We start from the raw sequence: 26,050 nt of genomic DNA, 5'->3' as shown, positions 1-26,050 counted from the left end.
AGCTAACAAGTATATAATACATGTCAGGCAGTGTTCTAAGCATCATGCACATATCAGCTTATTTACCTCCACTGACAACCTACTGAAGTAAATTCTATTAATATTCCCATTCTGAAGCAGGGAAACTAAGGCACAGAGAGATTAAGAAACTTGCTCAAGTCACACAGCTGGCAATGCTGGCTCCAGAGTCTGTGTGCTCTTATCACTGTTATACTGTCTTCATATTGAGCATTTAATGTTTCAGAAAAAAAAAAAACTGAGGTAGTTAATCCACAAAGCTATACTTTTATAGTATAGAAGGGACAAAGTGAATATGTTGCTTGTTAATATGATAACGGCCCAAGCTTCATAAACTTTTACCTTAGATTAGATTTATCTTTCGTGATTTTTATAGTCATGTCTGATCCTTTGTGTTTTCTTTCCTTAGGATCTCTTGCCAGCTCCATCTTTGATCCACTCAAATATCTTGTGGGTGCTTCAGGAGGAGTCTATGCTTTGATGGGAGGCTATTTTATGAATGTTGTAGTGGTAAGAACTTTGGGAATGGAATCTATGGACTTTTTCTTTTTTAAAACAATAACTGGTATTTGATTTAGGGAATCTTCATTTATAAATATTAACTGAGCACTCATCTTCCTTTTTACCACCAAAGTTTTCCTTTCATATTTTATTTTTATTTTTTCTCTTATCTCAAAAGTAATGAATACTAAATAAAATTTTAATTTGAAAAATAGGAAGTCAAAATCCCCAATATAGTATTTGTTGACAGTTTGTTATACATCCTTTCAGACCTTTTTCTATATGTATTCAAAATCCTACCAATATTAATACTACAAAAGTGGAACCACCCTTATATTGTTCTGCATCTTAACGTTGAGTATCCTGCCCATCTGCCTATCTATGTCAGTACATAGAAATCCACCTCAATCTTTTCAAGTGCTCCACAGCTCGCTCTATAGAGGTATATCCTGACTTACTTAATCTTTCACTGAAAATGTGGGGTGATTCCAGCTTTTCTCATTTACAAATAATGCTGTAAAGAATGTTCTTTTATATTTATGTTTTCGCAGCTGTGTGATTTTTTTGTAGGATAAATTCTTAGAAGTAGATTTTAATTCCAAATTGCCCTCCAAAGATTGAATACTGTTTTACACTCCCATGCTATAGTATGTGAGAATGCCAACCACTTTTTAAAACAGGCCAAAATCCTGGCTAGTTCTTAACCCTTTAACTACATAAGTATACTTTAAAATATAAAGTTTTTATATTTTATTTATATTTATTTATATATTTATACTTTTAAAATACTGTAGAAGGAAAAATATGAAGCAATTATAAAACTCTTTCAAAAATAAAAGTCATTTAGAAACAATAGTTTTCAAACTTTGGGTTGCAATCACTAGTGGTTGTGAACTCAGTTTAAAAGTTGTGGAAAATTAAGCAAAAATGAAAAAATTTCAGTATGTAGTATGTGTAATAAGAGTAAATACTGTTTGATTTATGTGTGTACTGGATTGTTATGTAAATTATGTATTACTATAGGTCGTGGTCACAACAGTTTGAAAATAATTGATTTAGAATAAACATGGCTATTCCAGCATCTTTACTCTTTGGGAAGAGAGTTAATAACTTGAAAGGGAAGGGAGAAGAAACTCAATGAATTAAAGTGGAAATGTCTTTCTAACTCAGTTCTCTGGTAACACATGAGGGTACTGCAAGCTGGACTGAGATTTTTCAAAGCTAAAATTAAACTGTTTTTTTTCCGCCAACATTTAAAATTTTTTTGAAATTATCTTAAAAAAATAAGATAATACTCAAATTTTAGTTAAGTCTTTCCTAACTCCTACCCAGAAAGAGGATAAAGAAGTATCAAATGAATATTAACCAAAAAAACTTGGAACTATTTCATCAGACTTAGTTTGACAGCGTTTATCTTTCTCTCTCTCTCTCTCTCTCTCTCTCTCTCTCTCTCTTTCTTTCATCTTAAGTGTTGATTTTATATTACTTATATTTAGATTATTTTCTATCATAAAATTGTGCCTAGTTTATATCATGGAATTAAATGTCATGTTTCATTTTGTTCTCCAAAGTTCACCAGCGTAGTACTCTCCAAATACATTTGAAAACAGCTATTACACCAGTCCTTTGTTCTGCAAATATCTGATACTCAAACTGTATTTTAAATGAAAAAGCAGATGAGGAGAGTAACGTATTTCCCCGAAAATAAGACCTACTTGGGCAATCAGCTCTAATGCGTCTTTTTTTTTTTTTAAAGATTTTATTGGGGAAGGGGAATAGGACTATATTGGGGAACAGTGTGCACTTCCAGGACTTTTCCAAGTCAAGTTGTTGTCCTTTCAGTCTTAGTTGTGGAGGGCACAGCTCAGCTCCAGGTCCAGTTGCCGTTGTTAGTTGCAGAGGGTACAGCCCACCATCCCTTGTGGGAGTGGAACCAGCAACCTTGTGGTTGAGAGGACGCGCTCCAACCAACTGAGCCATGTGGGAGTTAAGCAGCAGCTCATTGACTTCATTCTAGTTGTGAGGGCGCAGCTCGCTGGCCCACGTGGGAATCGAACTGGCAGCCCTGATGCCCAGAGCTCGTGCTCTAAGCAACCGAGCCACCCGTCCACCCTCTCTAATGCGTCTTTTGGAGCAAAAATTAATATAATACCCGGTCTTATATCTTATTATAAGATATTGTAAGATTATTATAAGATATAATAAGATATAAGACTGGGTCTTATATTATATTATATTTTATTATATTATATGATATGACCAAGTCTTACATTATATTATATAAGACACGGTCTTATATTATAGTAAAATAAGACCGGGTCTTATATTAATTTTTGCTCCAAAAGACACATTAGAGCTGATTGCCCGGCTAGGTCTTATTTTCGGGGAAACACCATATGGTGGGGGGTTTCATTTGCCAATAGATAGCTTATCTTGTTATTATTTATCTCTTTACAAGAATTTTCGAGAAATGATCCCAGCCTTTGGAATTGTCAGACTACTGATCATCATCCTTATAAGTAAGTTTGTTTTGTGAACACTTCACATCTTCAATTTTACTGGTTCAACCTTCAGAAGGTCTCAGTTTCCTAAACACTAAATCTAGGGTGATTGCTAGCCTAGAGTCAGAAAATTGTCAGCTCCAGAGCCCTAAGCAGAAAAAGGAGGGGTTTTCACAGACCCTCATGGGTGGTCCTTAGGTGTACCTCAGTAACATGTTTTTCCTTTTAATTTTTTTCTGAAGTTGGGGAAGTCAAAAGAGTAGAGCTCTAGGCACTCCGTCCACTTCAACCACAAAAGCTTCATTTATGTTTTATATACTGGGTTTTTCTTATTCATACATTGGTTTCTATATGATTTTTTCTGGAAAGGGAAAGCTTGAAAACCAATGTTATAATCTATTTTCTTTCTCAATTTCTAAATTTCCAGATTAAAAAAAAACTGATCTAGGATATATGCATGGAGTGGTGGCTGAGGATTGAAGATGGGACTGGAGGAGAAGGAAATGAGAGGTCAGGGAACTAGAAGATGACTAATATGGCTTTTGATAGCTCCAACACTTACCATAGAGAATGACATGCTAGAGGAGTTTAGGAAGAGTGTTCAATCTAGAGATGAGATGGAATTTTAATTGAGTTTAAAAGTCAGGGTAGATTTTTGGGTGGTGGCAGGCCACATGGGGAAGAAAACGAGCAAAGGTAGTGCCAGTATCTTGTGTTTCCTGTGCTGCTCCAGCTCAAGCTGTATCCACACGGAGGATGTGGGGAGAAGGACAGACGCTGGGGTCAGACTCTGAGGTCAGACTTGAAGGTCGAGACAGAGATGACACTTGATAAAGCCGAAGACTTTGGCTGTTCACATGATAAAAAATGATTCTGCTAATTGGTATCAAGAGTTCAATTAGCAACACTGAACAGGGACAACTACTTCTGAGGAAAGATTAAATTTAGTTTGTAAACAGTTTAACTGTAAAAACAATATTTCATCTCGAGAGAAAATGAGTGACTTGTTTATAGTCTGTACCATACTCTATGTAATTTTTTTTTCTTCTATATAAGAAATCCAAGGGGTGGATAGTTAGCTCAGTTGGTTAGAGAGCAGTGCTCTTAACAACAAGGTTGATGGTTCGATCCCCACATGGGCCACTGTGAGCTGCGCCCTCAACAACTAGATTGAAACAACTACTTGACTTGGAGCTGATGGGTCCTGGAAAAACACACTTAAAAAAGAAAAAAAAGGAAAGAAAGAAATCCAAGAAGTGAGGGAAAGTTGTCAGCCCAGAAAGGAGAGGAAATGGCTGGGAGTTAGTTACGTAGGAGAAATGCTGTGGGAGTAGAGCTGCCGCCTGAGTTGTTCAGTGTCACAACCAGAACCAAGGGACAAACAAGTCCTTTGACTGAAAAATGTTGTTACACAAGTTATCTGGGTCTTCAATCTGCTTCTCTTGGGTAATTATGAATAACTGATTATAAAATAAGCCTCAAACCCTTGATGGGGAAATTGTTTTTATACTCTTAATATTCTTCAATGTTGGAGTAAAAACCCTTTCCTCGTGCACAGGGTTTCTTCAAAGACAGTTTATGTAACATTATGTCATTCTTAAGGTAAGTAATAAAGCCACTGAATGATGTGCTTTTATTGTAACCTTCGAACAGAGGTAGGACACACACGCTAACCATCAACCCTTCCCACTTCCTGGCCCACGTCATTTCTAAAAATTCTTTGGCCTGGTTTACCTACTATTGAAAATAAGAACAGTTACAACACACACCAGATTAAATACAATATAAATACATTTTAATTTTAAACATGTTTTTTGGGAAACTGTGTAGATATAAAGATATATAGATGTAAAAATTATTTGGGCGTAAGGACTTACCTTCATTAAGCATTTATTTGTTTGGATGTGTTTTCTAATGAAGCAACTGAGATTCCCCTTTGGAAAACGTTAAGGAAATCTCACATTTTCATCCTGAAAAAAAAAAATCCATATAAAGTCAACTTCTTTAAAATGAGTGTCAAGTTTTTAGTGAGGACAATGATTCAGTTTATTGGAAGAAGGTCTTTTCAGGTGGGAAGACATGTCTCAGATTAGAGACTGCAGCAATTTAAGAAACAAACTCCCCTAGGAAGCACAAAGAGCCAGGCAGTGGTGTTGGAAGTGGGCAAGATCAGAGAGAAATGGAGATATTGACATGACAAAGACTTTTTGAGAGGTGGCCTCCTACCTTGAAAGACTAGATCAGAGTAACTGTTTCCAGTAAGTCAGCCCTGTTCTCTGGCAGGGGTTTTCTTATACTTTTGTAGTTCCATCTCTCTGTTATTTACACTGGACCAGAACATGCAAATGATTGAAAATACCATACAGCCACATTTTCCCAGAACTTTGTGTAATAGTCATTTCCAATTAAATTAATATTGATTACTTCCTCGACCTCAATTCCCGCCCAGTGACTTCAACGTCAATATAGTAGTACTGAAAAGGAAAGTAGCCAGGACACGTGGTCCTGATGCTATTTTCCCAAAGGCAAGGACTAGGTCTTTCCATCTCCTAGGTCACAGTGGCTCACTAAGCAGAGCACAGGTAATTGGGGGATGGGTATGGAATGTGACAGCTGCACAAGATGTTTCCAAGTGCTGCACGGGAGTCCTTCTAAGTCAAGAAACCCACAGGCTCCTTTCACAGCACAGATCTGACTTATTCGAAGAATGTCTAAGTTCTGGCTCTCACTGCTCTGTTGGAGAATGTGGACTCATTCCCTTTCCTGGCCCATCTTAAGTACTCATGATGGTAATTAGAGGCAGTTAGTGTGGTGGATGAGAGTGGAGCCAGACTTTTTAAGGTTCAAATCCTGCCCCTGCCTCTAAGCTGTGTGGCCTTGGGCAAGTAATTATTAACCTCAGTGTTTTGCTTTCTTTATGTATAAAATGCCACCATCATTCCTCACTTGGATGCTGTAGTAGCAGTAACCTGGCTGGTCTCCCGGCACCTGTCCTTGCTCCCATATTATCTATTCCCTATATAGCGGTCAGGATGGTATTTTAAAAACGTAAGTTAGATCATGTCACGCCTGTGCTCAAAAGCTTTCAAAGGCCCCCTGTCACTTAAAATAAAAGGTAAAGTCCTTATAGTAACCCATAAGGCCCCTCCGTGGTCTGTCCCCTGCTCATCACCTGTCACTTTATCCCTAACGGTAGTCCAGAATCACCTGAAGTCTTGTTAAAACACAGACTGAGCTTCACCTTCAGAGTTTCTGATTCAGTAAGTCTGGGGTGGGCCTGAGACGTTTAATTTCTAATAAGTTCCCAGGTGATGCTGCCACTGCTGCTCTTGGGAGGAACTGCATTTTGTAAACTACCTACCCAGCCACATCAGCTGCTTTGGGATTCCTCAAGCAGAACAGGCACATTCCTGCCCTAGGGACTTTGTGCTTGTTCTCCTCTCTGCCTGGAAGACTCTTCAGCATGGCTTGCTCCCTTACCGCCATCATATTCTCAGTGAGAGCCTCCCTGACTCTATTAAAAATCACACCCTACTCCCAGCGTCCCCCATTCTCCTTCCTCTCTCTGTATCTCTCTATAGCACTTAGCACCATTTGACACACCTTATATTTTACTTATATTTCACACCTTATATTTTAGCAAACTAGACAAGTCAGCTTTGAGACAGGGCTACCGGTACGTGATCTGTTCATTGCAGTTTGTACTTTGCCTGGAAGAGTGCCTGGAACATAGAAGATAATAAATATTTGTTGGGTGAATAAATCTGCAAAATGGGACGATAGTACCGATTTCATAAGATCATTGAGAGGATTAATGATACAAGGTTAATACATGTAAAGCTCTTATATGGAAAGCACCTGGCAAAGAATTTGGTCTAATACATGTTAACTGCTACTGCTATTAGAGGGAAACCAAACACATTTGGTGCACTGTTGTGGAGACCTTGGGGCTTTATCAGGTTGTTTTTCCTTCTAGTTGTGTCTGACATGGGATTCGCTCTCTACAGACGGTTCTTTGTCCCTGCAAATGGGTCACCGGTGAGTTTGGCTTATTATCTTTTTAATGAAAATTTGTTTACCTATCATATCAATAACTAAAAATGGTCATTAAATAGGGGCCACAATTCTGTGATTTAGGGCAATCAAATTTCCATTTGGAAGAAAATTCCTGAGGAAATCAGACTTTTGGATTGTCCTATTCACTTAACTCTCATGGCCCTGACCACTGGCTCTACTAGTCTACACCTGCCATACTATACTGCCAGCTATTCCAGAACAGGAGAGAAGGGATTTCACAACCCACAGAAAATATAAAACATTGGAAAACAGCAATGCCACTTTGGGTCCAGATGAATTTATAATATAAAGAAAACTGACAAAGATTTCATTTTGTTGAAATTCGTCTTTGAATTTGGCAGTTTGTGGTTTGAGAATTTGCGTGTGTTGTATTTATCTGTGCTTTCATTCTAACATTTTATATGGGATCAGATTATGCTCCTGTAGAGATCCCTCATGCAACCCAACTCTGTTCTCTTGGTTGGTACTATGTAAAAAAAAAACAACCAAAATAGAAAACCATCCAAAATATGATGACGAACAAGAATGAGAAACAATGGCTCTGTCTTGTGTACTCAGAGTTGGTGAAATGACATTTTTTAGCTTTGCACGTTTTAGAACATCTTTTTATGCACATGCAGTTTTGTGTGTCTTGCCTGATCTCCTTGTTCTTCAAACCTTTAAGACTCTTGTGTGATTGTGATGGTATTTGTTGTTTAGTAAGAGAGATGCAACTGAAATATGTAATTAGCATTTTCTTCTTATTTCCATTTCCCCCCCTTTTTTTCCCCAAGGTGTCTTTTACAGCTCACATTGCAGGTGGATTTGCTGGAATGTCCATTGGTTACACTGTGTTTAGCTGCTTTGATAAGGCACTGCTGAAAGACCCACGGTTTTGGATAGCAATTGCAGGTTATTTAGCTTGTGTTGTATTTGCTGTGTTTTTCAATATTTTCCTATCCCCAGCAAACTGACCTGCTCCTAATAGAAATCAGTTATTAAAAAAGCCATCTGGGAAAAAAAAAACACTGTGAAGAACTTTATAAAGAAACAGAGTGGTCCCAGCTAATGCTAACAATTTTAAAAAGAAGACAAAACACCACTGAAGTCATCAGTTTCAGACTGCTAACAAAAGGATGCGGGGTTTAGGCAAGGTGCTTCTAAAAGCATGGGGAGGGAAGAGGAAAAGAGAAAAGGGAAGGGCAATAAAAAGCAAAGACTGGGTCTTCGCCAGACATATGGTGTGCATGTATGTACCCTCTAAAAGAGACTTGCTCTCCTTGGAGGCTACATTGTAGAAATTGCTTGATAGCTGATAAAAACTTTTCATACCTGTGTCAGACTATTGATAATCACTTTCGATCACTGAGTAGATAGATCACTGAAGTGCTTTATATACACTATTGCTAATCTATTTAACAACCCAGAAAGGTGGCTATTACTCTGTATCTTAGAGAGGACATGAATATTCTTAAAAATTCAAGTAACTTCTCTAAGAGGGGGCAAAACATAAAGATTGGTAATCACTTTGAAAGCCCATACTCTCCTCCCCTTCTGGTCTAACAATACTTGTCTTTCAATACTGAAAGAGTATCATGGAGTATAGAAATAAACATTTCTGTGGGTGCACCAGGAATACTTTATAGGAGATGAAATACCTTATAGGAGAAGACAGAATTCTCTGGACTTCTAGTTTAAGATTCTAATAGCTTCTCTAGGATCCCAAGGAACCTGCAACTGGCTTTCTAGTACACACTATGTCCAGGATATATGAGGTCATATGTCATATATTGTTCTGTACCTTGCTTTATAATGTGATGTAGAGATCTTTCTCTGTTACTAAACAGAGATAGAGATCTTTATTCTCTGAGTTGTTGAATGATAAAGATGTACTGTAGTTTATCTAACCATTCCTCTAGTGGACATTAAGTCGTTGCTGACTTTATGTTACTACTAACAATGCTATGTGAAAGTTCAGTGTGTCTTTGAGTATGTGTTGCTGAATGAATGAATATTTCAAGCATCTAGAAACAGAAATGTTATGTTAATTTTGATAAGTTTAAACTGCCTTTTAAAAAATTTGATATGCTTATTAATTTACTATAACTTAAATTAAAAAATGCATAGAAAGTAAACATGTTTAAAACTCCTTTTATAAACAACTACTGGTATGTACGCTTTTTACTTTTGCATTCAGTCTTTTGTAAAGAGCTTTCAGCATTATTTTTTGAACCATTAAAGTATTTTCCTTTATCCCTGTCACTGTGAGTTAACATCAGTGGACTTTATACACATTAAAACAAATAGCTGTATGCATTTATATTCTTACAGTATATGACAGTAACAGTTTTCTCATAACTTTGCCCAAACCAGGTATCATAAATCTTTGAAAAACTGGCATTTTGATAGTTAAAAAATACTTCATTTTAATTGTATTTCTCTGACTACTAATGAGGTTTAGTGTTTTTAAAGTTTATTAATAATGTATACTACACATATGTAATTTATGTAATACAAACTATACAAATACGAATGTATATGTGTGTATATGTACTATAAATTTCCCCTGATGAAATGTTTGTATTTAATCTGAAAAGTAGCTATTAGTTGGCAGATGAGGAAATATTCATCTGCCATGGCCAATCTACCAGGTCACTAGCTCTGAGGAGACATTTAATGCCCTAAAGAATAATATAAATGTTAATAATAGAAAACTAGACAGAGCAACAGGATTCATCTAACTATGAAATCGGACGTGACTCATTGATTATTAAGATGATGACTAAGAAGTTATTGTCTAGTCAGAAAGATTTTTTTGGTACTAGAAACACTGTTCACATGACCAAAGACTGATTATCTTATTGGGTTCCCCAGTAGGCAAAACTACCATTAAAAAAAAGCACACAAACATCTCCTGGTGTTTTAAATTTGACATCTGTTTATGAAAGAGGAACCATTTATTTGGCTTACTTTGGGCCTCATAACTTTAACCTTCTAAATTGTGCTATGATTGGAAATATTGCAAGTAATCTTCATCTGTGCTGTCCAATAAAGTAGCCACCAGGCACAGGTAGGTCTGTAAATTTTAATTAAAATTAAGTAAAAACTCAGTTCCTCGTTATACAAGCCACATTGCGAGTGCTTAATAGCTACTTGTGGCTGGCTAGCAGCTACCTTATTGGACTGTGCAGACAGAGTCTATTTCAACATCATTGCAAAAAGGTTTTTGGACAGCGCTGTTTCAGAAGCAAGAAAGAGCTGAATGGGAAATGGATTTTATCTGATGGCTCACCCATTCACTACATGAAACTGAATCAAATCTGCTCTACACCTGCCTGCCAAGGGACAAACTCAGAAAACAAAGTTGAAGATGGCCGTGGTATAACTTCTTTTAAGCATGATTTGCTTCAGATTTATCTAAACTAAGAAAGGTTTGTGCTAATCTCTATGTTTTAGCTAATTAAGAGTCATTTAAAATGTTTTTATCTTTTGCTTTTGAATTTTATAGTACTGTATCTGTGGACAGTACTAGTAGTCACATCATTTGCTATGAAAGCTTTAGAACCTAAGATCTGTAGTGAAATAATACTGCTGCTTCTTTCAGGAAATACTATGCCCTTTAAGGAAAAAAAAATCTTTTATTTCTTTTTGTGATAGAAAAGTAAAATGCTCAGATACATAAAAATTAAGTCAAGTGTGACAATACCCAGAGATAATCAGTTAACTTTTTTTTTCTTTTTTTTTTTTGGTGGAATGAAAAGCAGGTTTATTTAAAATGCCAGCATTCTGGGAGGATGGTGGACTCCTGTCCAAAGGCCATCCCCCCGTCAGTTAACATTTTGATGACTATCCTTCTAGGCTTTTTTGTATGCATCTCTACATATAAGTGAATTTACAATAATGGGGCCATACTACTCTATTTTATAACCTGAATGTCACTGAAACAATATATCAAATGTCTTTTTATATCAGCATATATTTATTATTTCTACAGTTGGCATAGTACCATACTCTGGATGTACTATTACTTATTATGTACAATATAGTCATGTATTGATAATTGTGATTACTATCATGAATAATATGTGCTTACACTTTAAAGTGCTTTGGATTGTTGGGTCTAAGAGTATATTATTGCCAACATAGTCAAATCAAGTAGACATTTTCTCTATCTCAGGAATACAACTAAATTTTAGAAGGTTGATGCTTCTGCAAGTCTTTTTAACTATATAAAGCTTTAAAACATACTCTAGAACCAGTTATTTAAAAAATCAAAACTATCACTATTTAAATAATTAAACTTTTAAGAGAAAACATGACTTCTTAATATCTCTTTCATGCAAATTTCAAAAATGCTTAATGAGGAAAAAATAACAGTTTAGTAACACAAGAGCTGTCTTTAAAGCCACATTGATTGAATTTGAATGCCAGTTCTAGTTGTGTGTCCTTGGGTAATTTAAGGTGTGCTCAGTTTTCTCACTGTAAAATAGGGAAGCAACATACCTACCTCATAGGATTTTTGTGGTGTACGTATCTTGTAGCTGTAGTATCCCTGTATGTTGTTTGATTGTGTAACATTTCCCTTTCTACAGGACATTTATATTTTAAATGAAAGTGAATGAATACGTTTATTATTTTTTTCCTTTTTTTGGGGATATATTTCCTCTTAGATATCCCAGGATATCAACCTTAATATAAAACCTACTGGCTGATAATCCAAGCATATAAATTATAACTTGCCCCATTGCTTCCTCCACAACTGCAAGCTACATGTCTTAAATAGGTCAAAAACTGTTAGAACGAAAATTTCTCTAACACCACCACCACACCAATGTTCCATTTATTTCTAAGTAATATCTAATAACATCCTGGTAGTACAAGATAGTTGAGAATTTTTGGAGTTCATTTTATGATAAAAATTTACAGTAGAAGGAAAGAAAGCTCCTGGAAAAGTGTGTGACCTGTGAAGTGGTGTATTGTCACAGCAGTTTATGGGAACTTTAGACCACTGTAAGCATAAACCAACTTGCAACCTATTTTTACATATCCAAGCTCCAGTAAATCTCAAATTTAGTATTTCATTCAAACTCTGTTGAGGCATTTTACTAACCTCATTCCCTTTTTGGCCTGTAAGACACTTTAGAATTGCCTAACAGAGTTTACTGTTGTTTAGAAATTTGCAAGGGCTTCTTTTCTGCAAATGCCATCAGTAGATAATTTTGTCAACAATGCTATTGTCTCCTTTTAGTACCACCTAAGTCTCCTTTTAGACTTAGACCTGCATCATTCATGGCATAAATTTTACTCTTGCAAGATAACTACCATCTCTCTCTTAAAACAAGATCAGTTTAACAAATCACATAAAAGCTTCATTGTTTTGTCTTTCAAGACAAAGGTAAGCTTCCCTAAGCTTGAATGTATAGTTATTAAAAAAGAAAACAAGGGCTGGCCTGGTGGCTCAGGCGGTTGGAGCTCCCTGCTCCTAATGCCGAAGGCTGCCAGTTCGTTTCCCACATAGGCCAGTGGGCTCTCAACCACAAGGTTGCCCGTTTGATTCCTCGACTCCCACAAGGGATTGTGGGCTCCGCTCCCTGCAACTAAGATTGAGTATGGCACCTTGAGCTGAGCTGCCACTGAGCTCCCAGATGGCTCAGTTGGTTGGAGTGCATCCTCTCAACCACAAGGTTGCTGGTTCCACTCCCACAAGGGATGGTGGGCTGCACCCCCTGCAACTGACAATGGCAACTGGACCTGGAGCTGAGCTTTGCCCTCCACAACTAAGACTGAAAAGGACAACAACTTGAAGCTGAACGGCACCCTCCACAACTAAGATTAAAAGGACAACAACTTCACTTGGAAAAAAGCCCTGGAAGTACACACTATTCCCCAATAAAGTCCTGTTAAAACAAAACAAAACAAGAAAAACATCACAAGTCATAAGAAAAAAATATCCTGGGCAATAAAAAATTATTTTAAACCGGCTTTGGAACCACTGTTTGTCTAAGCCTCCTAATGGCACCTTTTAATTTGTAGGAGGCAGGCTGTATAAATGATAGGGATGAAATAGAGTAAGAACTAAAATATATCAGTAGATTTTAATACTAAAAAAAAAAAACTACAATATTTTTCATAGCAAAGTTAAGAACTTCATAAATATTCATAATTATATTACTGAAATGATTTCTGAAAATGCTCAAAAGTTGTCATAAAGAAACCAGAATTTAGACATTCAAATGTGGGTTAAAAAACTAATCTGAATTCCTATAGCAAGAGCCAGATGTTTCCTCTGGTTTCATTAAATGCTGTATCTTACTGAATTATGAAATGAAACGCATTCATTTTTCTTTGTGTATAAATGAGATTTTAAAATCATTGAATTTGGTTATAACTTTTATATAAAAATAATCTTAATAAATAGGTTTGTAAGAGCAAATCAATAGTTTTTAGGAACCTCTCCAAAAGCTCTGAGTTTAAAAAAACAAAACAACAAACTTCAGCTAAGAAAACTCCTTTCTTATAGGGAATCCTACAGTTCTATTCTTCATAGAGTTTACATACATCCCTCCCCAGGTATCATGTTTTTGTTTTTTTCATTGCATTGAGGTCTAAACAGAAGTGATTTTTAAGCTTCTGACATCTTATTCTTGGTAAGAGATTATCACAACTCTAGGGAAAAAGTAAAGCAACCAGCACACTGAAAGAGTGATGCTTTGTTCATATTTTGGCCATAGGTTTGCTTTAAGATATAGCACGCCTGTCAGAATAGAAGAATTTATCTGCCTTCTAGTTGATGGGGTTCAGACCTAAGGTGGGCGACAAAATAAACATGGGGGACTGGAATTTCCTTGGAGGCATTCTGGAAGAAGTTCACATCCACTCCACCATGACTGGAAAGGTCTGGCTCACCATCCTGTTCATATTTCGAATGCTTGTTCTGGGTATAGCAGCTGAAAATGTCTGGAATGATGAGCAGTCCGGATTCATCTGTAATACAGAACAACCTGGATGCAGAAATGTATGCTATGATCAGGCCTTTCCTATCTCCCTCATTAGATACTGGGTTCTGCAGGTGGTATTTGTGTCTTCACCCTCCCTGGTCTACATGGGTCATGCTTTGTACGGACTGAGGCTCTGGAGAAAGAGAGGAAGAGGGAGAAAGCTCAACTGAGCGGAGAACTGGAGAGGGTAGAGTTTGAAATGTCTGGAAATCGGAGGTTATTAGAGCAAGAACTTTATCAGCTGGAGCAAAGGAAACTAAATAAAGCTCCACTCGGGAACCTTGCTTTGCGCTTATGTGATACACATTTTAGCTCACTCAGTAGTTGAAATTGGGTTCATGATTGGACAGTATCTTTTATATGGATTTCATTTAAAGCCTCTATTTAAATGCCATGGCCACCCATGTCCAAATATAATTGATTGCTTTGTCTCAAAACCAACAGAAAAGACAATATTCCTATTATTTATGCAATCCATAGCCACTGTTTCACTTTTCTTAAATGTTCTAGAAATTTTCCATCTAGGCTTTAAAAAGATTAAAAGAGAGCTTTGGGGACAATATAAATTGAAGGATGAGCATAATGAATTCTATGTGAATAAGTCAAAGCAAAATCTTGCCAAATATCAGAGCACATCTGCAAATTCACTGAAGCGACTGTCTTCTGCACCTGCTTATAATCTGTTAGTGGAAAAGCAAACACACGCAGCAGTGTACCCGAGTTTAAAGTCATCTGCATTTCAGGCATATCCTGACAATCACAATGGAAATCATGAGAAATGCATTCTGGAAGAACAGGAAACTGTGCTTTCTAATGAGATGTGCATACTTAGTACTACCTGTAGTCATATTCAACACATCAGCTCAAGTACTATTGAAGACACTCATAAAGTATTTGGAAAAGAAGTTAATGGTAACCAGTTAAGGGGAAAAAAAGTGAAATTGATGGCAAACAACAGCAAAAGGAACCAGTACTTTAGAGGTCACTGTTCTATTCCAGGTTTTACTGTAGATCTGAACAACCACATGGGGCAGTCACCCCAAACAGCTTTCTCCCTGCCAGCTAACTGCACTGTGAAACCGACGTGGCTTCGTGGCTTTGTGCTACATGGAGTCCCTCTATAGAAGATGAAAACTGGGCGTCACTTCCTAAAGGTAAACTCAAGGGCCAGTTCAGAGAGGGCACAATCAGAACACTTTCTCCTTTACAAGGAGATTTTCAACCAGCTGACATTCCAGACACTCCTAATTCTTCGGGAGACTTGTCCTATGGATCTGAGTTGGTCAGAACCTGCAATAATCCTACCGCTTGTCCACCAAATCATTTAGTGTTATTGACAAACAACCTCATTAGTAGGCAGGCTCCCACTGACCTTCAGATCTGAACAGCTGTTGGATTTCAGACATTCTGCATATATTACAGAAGTAGCCTAGCGGTGGGCGGAGCATAGACAAAACAGATAAGGGCAGCTCTAAAGACCAGCCGCTAAGGCAGACAACTACAAACTCATTTCATAAAAGGGAAAACAGCTCAAATTCTGAATTGTGAAGGGTTAGTTTTAAAATCAAAGACATAGAGTTACCAAATCAGGATTAGTTTTTCACCGGCTCCCTTCAGAATTTGTGAAAACTGATTTTGGACAAATCATATGTTCAGAATGTAGGCTAAATGGATTGGAACCAGGATGTTCCTTGACGGGACAGCAGCCTTAGTGCTGGAGGAATATTTTCCTGTGAGTCCCCACACAATGTAGATGATGTTGGGTCTGCCGGCAGTTTCTGGGTGTAGGCCGGGATCGTGTCTCCTGAGACCAAAGAATAGAAACACGGACCCAGGAGAGGCAAAGAGTTTTAAAAAGAGGATAGTGTATTGAAAGCAAAGAGTCAAAGATCCCGAGTGGGAGGGGAGTCCCAAGTGGGTGGGGAGTCCCGAATGGGGATGGTCCCTGACTGAGGCAAAAGCTCTTACTTTTATACCTTCCCTTCCCTAGCAAAGTATAAGAATTTCATAAATATTCATAATTATATTACTGAAAATTTCTGAAAATGCTCAAAAGTTGTGATAAAGAAACCAGAATTTAGACATTTAAACGTGGGTTAAAAAACTAAACTTTTATACCTTCCCCTTCCCTTGTCTGTTAGGGGAAGGGGAGCTGTTCGAAGAAGGTAACTGTTTGAAGGGAACTGGCGCTTTCTAATGAAATTCGTCTACCAGGTTTGTTCTGCTTGCCCATTCTAAAGGAATTAGCAAAGTAACCCACTCTTATCTATCAGATCTGCTCCATTTGTCAGGCCAAAAGGAATTTTATGATTAATCTTAAGGTCTTGTTACATTATGTCCTGGAGCAAAGGAGTGATTTCAAAACCTGGAGTTTTAGGATATGGCTGTCTTTGTTTATTCCACCAGGGACCTCCCTGTCTACCCAGGGACATGCTAACTATCCTGTATCATTAGCAGATTGTTTTTAATGTATATAATCCCTCCTTTTAGTTACTGATCTTTTATTTCTGTACACCGGTTAAATTTTGTTTGCTCTTGGGACTTGACTTAGTTCCCTTATAGACTGCAATCTGATGTGTCTTGTGTATAATCATAATGTTACCTAGTAAACAAAATCTTAAAAAGATTGGTGACTTTCTTTGACCAGTTTATAGCATGGTGAATTTGGTGCCCAAATTGGAGTCTTGGCTTGACAACTGGTCATCTAATCTCGCCACTTTACTAACAATACCTACCCCACAGGTATAGTATGATTAAAATAATAAACGTGTTTAATACAGTACCTGGTACACAGTAAGCACTCAATAGTGCTAGCTATTATTAGCACGTCACTGTTCACGCTACAGAGGCCCACATCAAGTCGGCCACGAAACAAGTAAAACTCAAAACGTAAAAGCTAGAACCGAAACATACGATTCTAAACACACTCCTCAAGCCATTGGAAATCCAAGGGTCGCCTTGCGTCAGTCTGGGTATTTTTTCAGCATGAGAGCCAAGAAGCCAGCACATATGTTACCACAGCTTCCGAGGTCCCAGTTGAGACGGATTCGCCCACTACCGGTGTTACGGCTTCCTTCCCCCGGGCAGTAGTCCTAGTGCTCCTGGGCTCCGCGGGCCCGGTCGCTGGGCGCCACGCCCATCTTTGGCCCCACCTGGACACTTGTCTCGAGTTATCGAAACCTCGCCTCTCCACTAGCAAACTAATCCGGCAGCGACCGGAAGAGGAAAGAGAGGTGAGGCTCGGATAGCCAGATGGGCGGGCTTACGCAACCTCCCTCGGCTCAGCTCACTATTGGACATCCAGAGCGTCCTGGTCGCCATGAAAACAGGCCACACCCCGGCCATCCCGGACCGTGGTTCGCAAGTGCGCAGGCGCGCGCGGCCTTCCGCACATGAGCAGTGCTGCTCAGAGCCCGCCAGCCACGGTCTCCGGCGCCAGCGACGCCGCTGCCGCTGTCACTATGGCCCATTACAAAGTGAGGGGGGCGCGGCGTGGCTGGGGGCGTGCGGGCGGTAGCTAGCCGCTGGTCGGCTCCGGGTGGGATTGGGGGCGCGCGCGCAGGTTTGGGGGCCTGAGGTAGCGAGGCGGAGGCGGGGTTTGCCGGACTCCCAGCGCCTTCTTCCTTCCCCGGCCCCCGGGTTTCGGCCACTGACCCGCCGTGTCTTCTCAGGCCGCCGACTCGAAGCGCGAGCAGTTCCGGAGGTACTTGGAGAAGTCGGGGGTGCTGGACACGCTGACCAAGGGTGAGCATGGGCTAGGAGATGTTTCCTCGTGTCCTCGTCGTGCTCCTCGGGGCTGCGCCCGAGAAGCTGTGGCGTGGGAATGGAGGGCGTAGTGGTGCGACCCGTCCGGGGTCCAGCGAGGTGGGCCTCGGGGTTCGGCGGGGATCAGCACACGCTTAGTTGCCGGACACCGCCCGGGTTGGGTAGCCTCGCTCACGCTACCACTCTCCGGGCCGGGATTGAAACTGTTGCAGCTGTTGCAAAGTCTCTCCAACTTCCGTTGCTTAGCCTCGAGCAGCCGCAGTGGGCATGTTTGCTAAAGACACTGAGATCCAATTCCGCCCGCTTTACAGTTTCTGCGGAGTCTTCAAACTCCTGTTAAGAAACGTTTAACCTCGAACAAAGGGCAAGTGGGAAAATTTACCGATTTGAAAGTGCGCTATGAAGTAGCTAAGTGAGCCTAATCCCCACAGTAGGCGATTCATAGTCTTTTAGGCTGTGGCTCTTCAACCCTGGTTTCATAGTCCATATCAATTCCTACTTTGTGCAGATTTCATAATTCAAGTAGAATTACAGTTTAAGGAACTTGAGGGCACATCAAAATGGTTATATTGTTTTCATTTTTTAAAATGGAAGCTGTCACACCGTGTCTCTTCCTCCAGGGTTCAGATCTAAGTAAGGTGCTTGAAGTTGGAGGGTTCCAAGAGATAGTTGGGGCACTGCTTATTTCATTAGCTCAAGAGTTGATTTGAATGCCTGTTACATATCACTCATTGGCTGGGGCTTTCAAGGGTGTAGAAGAGCTGGCAGGGATGAGGACCTGGGTCCACATGAGAAGAACAGTGTCTTGGGAAATAATTTGGTAACTGCTCTTTGGCCAGAAGAGAAGGTTAGGAGAAAACTGTGGGAGAACTAATTCTGGCGTCTTAGCAGAAAGCAGGGCTTTGAATTCCCAAGCATGGGCTGGTAATTTTGAATTGCTACTTACTTTGGGTTTAAGTAATGGTTTCCCTATCTCTTTGCAAATAAGTTTCAGTAAACATTAAAGGACTGCTCTATGAAAGCGCCGAGCTTTGTTGTTTCTGGAAGTGTCACAGAGACTTAGAATCTCATCGACCCTCTCCCCTCAAAAAAACTCCACAAGTTCATTTCTTTCATTTAATCAACCATTTTATTCAGGTCTCTGTTCTAGGCACTGGGGATACAGGAGTGGAAAAAAAAAAATCCCATCTTTAAATGAGCTTATTTCACAGTTGGGGGAGACAGTTAATAAATACATAGTGTCAGCCAGTAGTGTTATGAATAAAAACAGCAAAGTAGGGGATAAAGAGTATAGGGGATAAAGATGGGTATGCCATTTTTTTATGGGGGATAGGTGGGGAGAAGGCGGCTCTTAAGTAACATTTAAGCAGAGACCTGAATGAAATAGTATGTGATGTCAAGAGTTCCAGGAAGTGTAAGGAGGCCAGAATGGCCAGATGGAGTGAGTGAAAGAATGGTAAAGGGCAGAAAAGTGACCCTTGTGGGAGGTAACTGAAGATGTACAGCCTTGTAGCCATATATGGATTTAACTTCATGAGAGATTGGAAACCACTGGAGGTTTCTTTTTCCTTGCTCCTATCTACTGGTATCTAACCCTCAACGTCCCTAGATTTCCAGTTTACTAAACAACATACTATCTACTGATGTGATCTATTTAAAATTTGACTTTCAGCTTCAAACATAGGTACTTTACATAGATTTAATTTATAATTTTTATCTAGCTTATTTCCAAGAGGATTTGAAACTGCTTCTAACATTAAAACACTGTAAGACTGGATGTCTAAAGATAAAGATGATAAGTCATTTGGAAGAAGAAGTATTTTAGTTATTTTGAGCACTGTATCAACCTCTAAAAATCCTGGCTGCTAAGGCAAAAAGGGGAACATTGGGTATAGAGTTTTTCTTGTCTGATTAAAAGGAAGTATATTCCATCTATAGAAAAACACAGGAAACTTGACATTTACATTATGTTCTGTGATTATCAAACTTTTAAGCACCACTGACAGAAATTTAAAAATGGAAAGAAATGGGATGGGGGAAGAAGAGGAAGAAAAGATAAGAGTATTCATGTCTTATAAAATTAGGATTCAATAGAGATCAGTGGAAATTAACGGAAGAAACAAGTTTGAGCATATAATTTAAAGAAAAAGGTAGTAAGTACAGGAATTAAAGGGTACTGTAACATTGAAAAGGGGGAGAAGTGAGGGTAGTAGTGGTGTAAACATTTTCTCAGAAAAATAGTTTTGTAAGTGTATTTAGAGATGAAGAGTAACTATCAGAACTCAATTTAAGTTGTTAAAAGTAGCTGCCCATTTGAGTTTTTACATACTGTCTATATTATTTTGATGAGTTATTAAAACTAAAAAATAAAAGGGAAGCATGTAAGTTGGTTTACGACAGGAGTTCTTACCTTGGGGTCTAGATATGCACATTTGTTATGTGTAGTTACATATCTTTGGCTTTTATCAGATTTTTCAAAGGGTTCCATGCACAAAAAAGTTAACCATTGGTTTAGAGAGATTTTTATCTGAGTAGTAAATCCTAGGAGGAATTTGTTCAATAAAAGGTGAGCAAGGTAGTGCTGACATGAGCTATTGGATGTGAAATCACTAAAATATTTTAATATTGATTTGAGCATGTTGATTACTGGTAAAGTTTTTGGTTGGTGGTTACTTAGCATGTTGTGTATGAAACTACATTCTTGAAGAACATTTTGAATTCAGTTTTCCAGTAATTACCATAGCCACATTGGTTCTCTCCTAAATTTTTCTCAAATTTATCTGCCTTATTTCCACCCCTCTATCACTCTAGTGCAGGTGTCTTATTTTTTTCAACGTGTGATTACCGTATTAGCCTCTTAACTGTTCTTCCTGCCTTTATTCTGGTCCCACTTGTTGATTTTCCACACAGCAGTCAAGAGTGATGCTGTCACTCTCCTGCTGAAAATGTTTATGTGTCTTTTGTTCTTAGGATCAGAGTCCAGCTGAACTTGCAGGATCCTCCCTTGTCTGCCCCCACCACCTTTCCAACTTCTTCAGTAAATCACTGACAGTGGATACTCGTGCCACATGGTTCACAACTCCATCTAGCCACACTTGAATTTCAGTTCCTCAATATGTTGTTCGGTTGCCTCCTGCCCTTCCCATCTGCAACCCTCACCACCTCAGTCTCAGGTCTTACTTCCCTTCCTTTAGGAAGCCTTCCCTGGTGCCCTTAGGCTGAGTTAGGTGATCTTCCAAAGTGCTCCCAAGACGCATTGTCCTGTACTATCCCTTTGTACTCTTTTTTATCTAGTTCCTTGCTTTTGCACTAGACTGTAAATTCATTGAGAGCAGGGACCATGTCTGTCTTGTTCACCATAGTATGGACAGTCCTAGCAATGTGCTTGGCATATAATAGGCACTTAATACGCATATATACCGGGTTATGGAATACAATTTCAGCCATTCAAATTTAAGACTTTAATTGTTGCTTTTTTTGCTTTTTGATTTGCAGTATTGGTAGCCTTATATGAAGAACCAGAGAAACCTAATAGTGCTTTGGAGTATCCTTTTCATCTTTCAAGTCAGAAAAAGGCCTTATTTTTGGAACTCTGATCACATAGATAATAACGTTTAAAATACTTTTGATTATTGACAAAGTTACTTTCCTTTGAGTTTTTGGATGATGATCTCTGGGGAAATATGGGTGTAGGGTGGGGTGACTCTGATCAGAGCTATTGATGCTACTCTGGGCCATTTCATTAGTTTCATTCAGCTCAAGTAAATTCTTAACTTTAATATTAGTTTTTTAAAGCATCACTTAGGAGCTGCTACCCCAGAAAATCCAGAAATAGAGCTGCTTCGCCTAGAATTGGCAGAAATGAAAGAGAAATATGAAGCTATTGTAGAAGAAAATAAAAAACTGAAAACAAAGGTAAATTTTTAAAAAGAATTCATGTTAAAAATAATTTTACCTTTAGTGATGATATGATCAAAACCTCACTAAAATGGACAGTAGGGGAGGGAGGAAGGTGAATAGTTATCTCAGTTAATTGCAAGGCTGAATGGATGCCCTTTTTAGAAAGCCACAGATAAATTATAAATAGGACAGCCAAGTGTGGTCAAGAGTTTCTTAGGAACCTGCATCAACAAAAAGAGAATATTGGTTAACGCTGCTTATAAAAGTAAATGGAGATTTCTGAGTCTTAAGCAATTGATGTAAGTAGGTCAGTAAAGGGCCATTGCTAGTCATAATGTGGAGGCCCTGTCATGTGTTAATGTACCTCTGTAAATTTTGCTTGCACTTAATTTTGTCCAGTGCTGAAGTTTTTCCTTTGTTTAAACTCCTCTGAGAATTTTCATAAATTTCAAATTAGTCAACTCTAAGTCTTTGAGGTTTTACCACACTCTTAATCACACAATGCATTTTACATTACCCTAGGCCTTTCTCATGATGTGTTTTATCTTCTCAACAACTCTGATAGCTAAATGGAACAACTCAAATCTTAGCCTAGTGCTCTTCCACAACTTAACATAAAAGAAAATGCAGTACCTTAAATTACCAAGATTCCATAGTGTGCAAATGCCAGTTAACTCTTGGGCATCTTGTAAGTCAAAGACATTAGCAGCTCTTCATTGACTGCTAGATTCATGTCATGTAATTCTTTTTCTCAACTTTTTAGGAAAAAGTTCAGTAAACTTTTGGTGGAGGGGAAGAAAGTTCTTTACTATAAGCCACAGCATCTTTGGGAAGATACAGATTATTGCGTGTCAAGTACTTCAGCAGTGTAGCCATGAATTGTAATTAAATCTTAGCTTCCTAGTGATAGTAAAAGTTTATGTAAAAAGAGCCTTCATTAGGTTTGCTTGTATTAAATCTTAAATCATTGAATGGTTATAAAAGGGTAGGATATTAATACGAACTTACTGACAAAAATTGAGTAATAGTTGACTCGTTTTGTTACCATTAAATTTTTTACCCAATATAGAATTAAAATTCACCTAAACTCCTCTGTCTTTGCCCTATAGCTTGCTCAGTATGAACCACCTCAGGAGGAGAAGCGTGCTGAATAGGATTCTTCTCAGTTGAAAAGACACTGAAAAATGGTTTTGTATGACTTGAATAGTTTGTATAGTATATAATCTTTTCTGAACAGATGCTATAGAACTCTTTTAATATGTTTAATTCACCTATTACACTTTAACTGTTATAAACACGTATACTTAGAATCACCAATAAAAACTCAATATAACCTTTTTGAGTCTTAAAAGCAGGAGAATCCAAAATGAACGCTGAAAAAATTCTAAACACAGCCATCTAATTCATTACCTTAAAAGACATTGTTTTTTAGTCTGACTAGGCATGATGGTACTGGTTGTATTTTAGCCAAGGAAGGTTAGCATGGAGCTGTTTCTTGGTTTAGTTCAGGATATGAGCACAGGTACAGTCATGCTTTAAAATGTAGATCATACTGTTCATATTCTCTGTGGGCAGGTGGAGAGATCTGTGTGACAGATGCTTCTGCGTGGATGGGTTCCCATGAATCTTTTGCTTTTTTATATCATGTGGGACAAATAATTCTTCTTTGCCACCACTTTGCCTTAGATAACCGTGTGTGTGCCAGTTTGAACTCTGATACCATGTTTTCCTTCTATGCAATCATGCCCTATCTGATAATGTTGCCTTGCTTGCTCTGTGCTTCAGTGGGCCTACTTGCACATTGGCCTTTCTGTGTTGATTTTCAATTTGCTGTAATAGCAGTTACCCTGATTGTAATTTATATAACTTTAAACAGGATCACACTTTCCGCTGTATTAGTTGCTTAGTTGAGCACAGAACAGAGGCAATATAAAATTCTGGGTTCACACACAAGTTGGGATGAGAAAGGGAATGAGCCATATATCGTGGAAAATTATAGTTTGCGGGTATAATTATATAGTGCTTTTTTCCTCAAAGTATTTTTATAGCCTTGAAGTCATTTTATCTTCATTATCCCTGTGAAGTAGGTAGGGCAAGCATGAGGGGAAGTTGGGTGCTGAATTTTTAGGCCAAAGACTGATATTAATGCAAATTATTTACTAACTGTAGAACCTTGGGCACATTAGTTAACTGCTCTGAGATTCACTTTCCTCATCTGTTAAATGAGAAGAATATCTGTGCTGCCTACCTCACAGGGTTGTTGTGAGGGTCAAATGGAATGTATGTGAAAGATTTGTAAATGGTAAAGCACTATATTCTTGTTTGTTAGTCCTTTTTCCTTCCTTTTAGAACACCTACAAACAGATGTTTTGTTTTCTAAATCATTTATTTTCCTTACCGATTGACTAACATTATTAAGTAGTCCTATTTCATGCATCTTATCCAGATTGTTAGAGAACCTGTCTTTATTTTTCGGTCAAAACACAGAGGAAAAACAATCCATTGAAAGCTGGTTTAACTAGCAAAAGTCTCGGCACCTGCTGGAAACTGTCACTGAGCCAATTTTAAGGGCATTTTAATCAGTCATATTGGCAGGAATATGGTGATGGTCTGGGTCTCTTTTAGTCACAAGTTTGTTTTTGGAGGGGGGCCAGATACTGTTGGAAGAACATTCACTTGAATATTGGTTTATATTTTACCAATTTGGGTGCCTCCTACATAGACAGCAGTGTACTGAGTACTGGGTGTTATAAAGATGAATGACTTGAAGTTAGTTATGAGACATGTATATAAGCAATTACATTGTGGGATAGGATGTGCGAAAAGTCAAAAGAATAATAAAATATGGCCCCATAGGGGTTTTGGAAGAGAGGGAGACTTGGCTTCTTTAAGCAGTTGGTATGACAGTCCCTTTGTGTATACAGACAAGTATAACTTTTCTGGTAGCCAATCCTCATTTGCATTTTTCCCATAGGACTACTATTAATATTTATGTAGTCAGGTGACTGTCTCTTGTACCATCCTTTCAGACAGAATGGCAACCCATGGGTTGGATAATCACACTTTTTGGTGGAACTGACCTGCTAAATTGCTATACCAGTCAGTGCTCTTTAAGAATTTATGGTCAGCCTGGCCTCTGGAGTCTTCTTCAACATTCTGTCAAGGTCTTGGATGAAGACAGTATACAAGAAGAGGCTCAATGGAGTAGAAAAAAGATCCCATCCATTCAGTTCCTGCTGTGCTTCAGCTAACATCTATAAAGTGCCGATTTCATAGCTTGCCTACCTCACAAGGTTTTGTAAGGAACAAATCAAATATAATGGATGAAAAGTATCTTGCAAATTGTAAAAGACTACATATGGGTCAGATGGTAGTGATGCCAAATCTGTAAGTGCCACAAAGTTGGAAGGGCTGGTTGATAGGCTATTGACACATGCTTGAAAATGCTTAACAACTTGGGAATACCCGAACTTCTGGGCCTAAATAAAAAAGCTGAAATATTAAGTGTTATATTTAGGTTAAAAAATGCAGTTATACAAGTTTAGGCACTAGGACTGCTGACAGAGTACTAGTTCTAGTTAACTATCAGTGGGAACTACTTATACTCTATGGATAATAAAACAAAAAAATTCCATTTTGGAAAGCATTAATAGAAACATTGTCCAGGTGCTAAACAGTCATCCTGAAAGCTGTATTGGTTAGTATTGCATTGTAGACACCAGGGATTTGATGGATGCTGACAAACTCAAATGCATACATATATAAAGGAGAGTGACCAATAGGGAGAGGGCATTTGACAATATAAAGCCTGGCCATTAAAATTAAGTAAAATCCAAAATTCAGTTCCTCAGTCACACTAGCAACATTTCAAGTGCTCATTCCATGTAGGCTGCTATAATGACCAATACTGATGTAGAACATTTCTGTCATTAACATTCTGCTGGACATCACCTTAGAAGGAACAGTTGAAGGAACTGAGTGTGTTTAATGTGGAGCAGAGAAGACAGTGGGTAATGAAGACTGCAATCTAGGTCTGTCATTAAAGAGATGAAGACTACTCCTGTTTCATTCCTTTTTAAGCTCCAGGGAGTGTGATTTTTGGCCTGAAGAATAGACTTTGTTTTAAACAAAGTTCTATCACAGTGGAATTGGCTGCCTTTTGAGGTAGTGAGCTCTCTTCCTTTTAAAACTATTGAAGTGTATGCTACATGTCTATTAGAGATGCTGTAGAGTAGATCCTCTATAGGCAAGAAGTTGCACTCCATGACCTCTAAGGATGTATCCTACCTTTAACTTCTAGATTCAGACATA

General features: G+C 38.4%; 3 protein-coding genes and 1 long non-coding RNA gene across 5 annotated transcripts in view; 3 read left to right on the top strand and 1 right to left on the bottom strand.

Moving 5' to 3' along the window:
- RHBDL2 (rhomboid like 2) overlaps window positions 1–11,218 on the top strand; it is a 45,931-nt gene extending 34,713 nt beyond the window's left edge. The window contains exons 5-8 of one of the 2 annotated variants that reach the window (XM_033115297.1): window positions 428–528; window positions 2,978–3,038; window positions 6,997–7,058; window positions 7,871–11,218. In XM_033115297.1, coding sequence (XP_032971188.1) covers window positions 428–528; window positions 2,978–3,038; window positions 6,997–7,058; window positions 7,871–8,050 — 404 coding nt within the window. In that variant the 3' untranslated portion in view covers window positions 8,051–11,218. The remainder of the gene's footprint in view (window positions 1–427; window positions 529–2,977; window positions 3,039–6,996; window positions 7,059–7,870) is intronic. The other variant, XM_033115299.1, reaches the window with a different exon arrangement.
- The window catches only part of LOC117027480 (uncharacterized), a 30,684-nt gene that overhangs the window by 3,679 nt on the left and 955 nt on the right, over window positions 1–26,050 (bottom strand). The window contains exon 2 of the long non-coding RNA XR_004423930.1: window positions 4,898–4,990. This is a non-coding gene — a long non-coding RNA (uncharacterized LOC117027480). The remainder of the gene's footprint in view (window positions 1–4,897; window positions 4,991–26,050) is intronic.
- On the top strand, window positions 13,891–16,317 carry GJA9 (gap junction protein alpha 9). The gene is given in 4 exon segments (XM_033115295.1): window positions 13,891–14,203; window positions 14,206–14,347; window positions 14,349–15,174; window positions 15,177–16,317. Coding segments are annotated over 4 exon segments (1,551 nt in total). The 5' UTR covers window positions 13,891–13,902; the 3' UTR covers window positions 15,459–16,317.
- On the top strand, window positions 17,401–24,610 carry MYCBP (MYC binding protein). Its single transcript, XM_033115300.1, has 5 exons — window positions 17,401–17,550; window positions 17,746–17,818; window positions 21,335–21,383; window positions 21,625–21,754; window positions 22,849–24,610. The coding sequence occupies exons 1-5, from the start codon at window positions 17,467–17,469 to the stop codon at window positions 22,891–22,893; spliced, it is 381 nt and encodes a 126-aa protein (XP_032971191.1). The 5' UTR covers window positions 17,401–17,466; the 3' UTR covers window positions 22,894–24,610.

This window comes from Rhinolophus ferrumequinum, chromosome 9 (genome assembly GCF_004115265.2).
Source record: "Rhinolophus ferrumequinum isolate MPI-CBG mRhiFer1 chromosome 9, mRhiFer1_v1.p, whole genome shotgun sequence".
Lineage (NCBI taxonomy): Eukaryota > Metazoa > Chordata > Mammalia > Chiroptera > Rhinolophidae > Rhinolophus > Rhinolophus ferrumequinum.
This window is presented reverse-complemented; position numbering and strand designations above follow the sequence as displayed.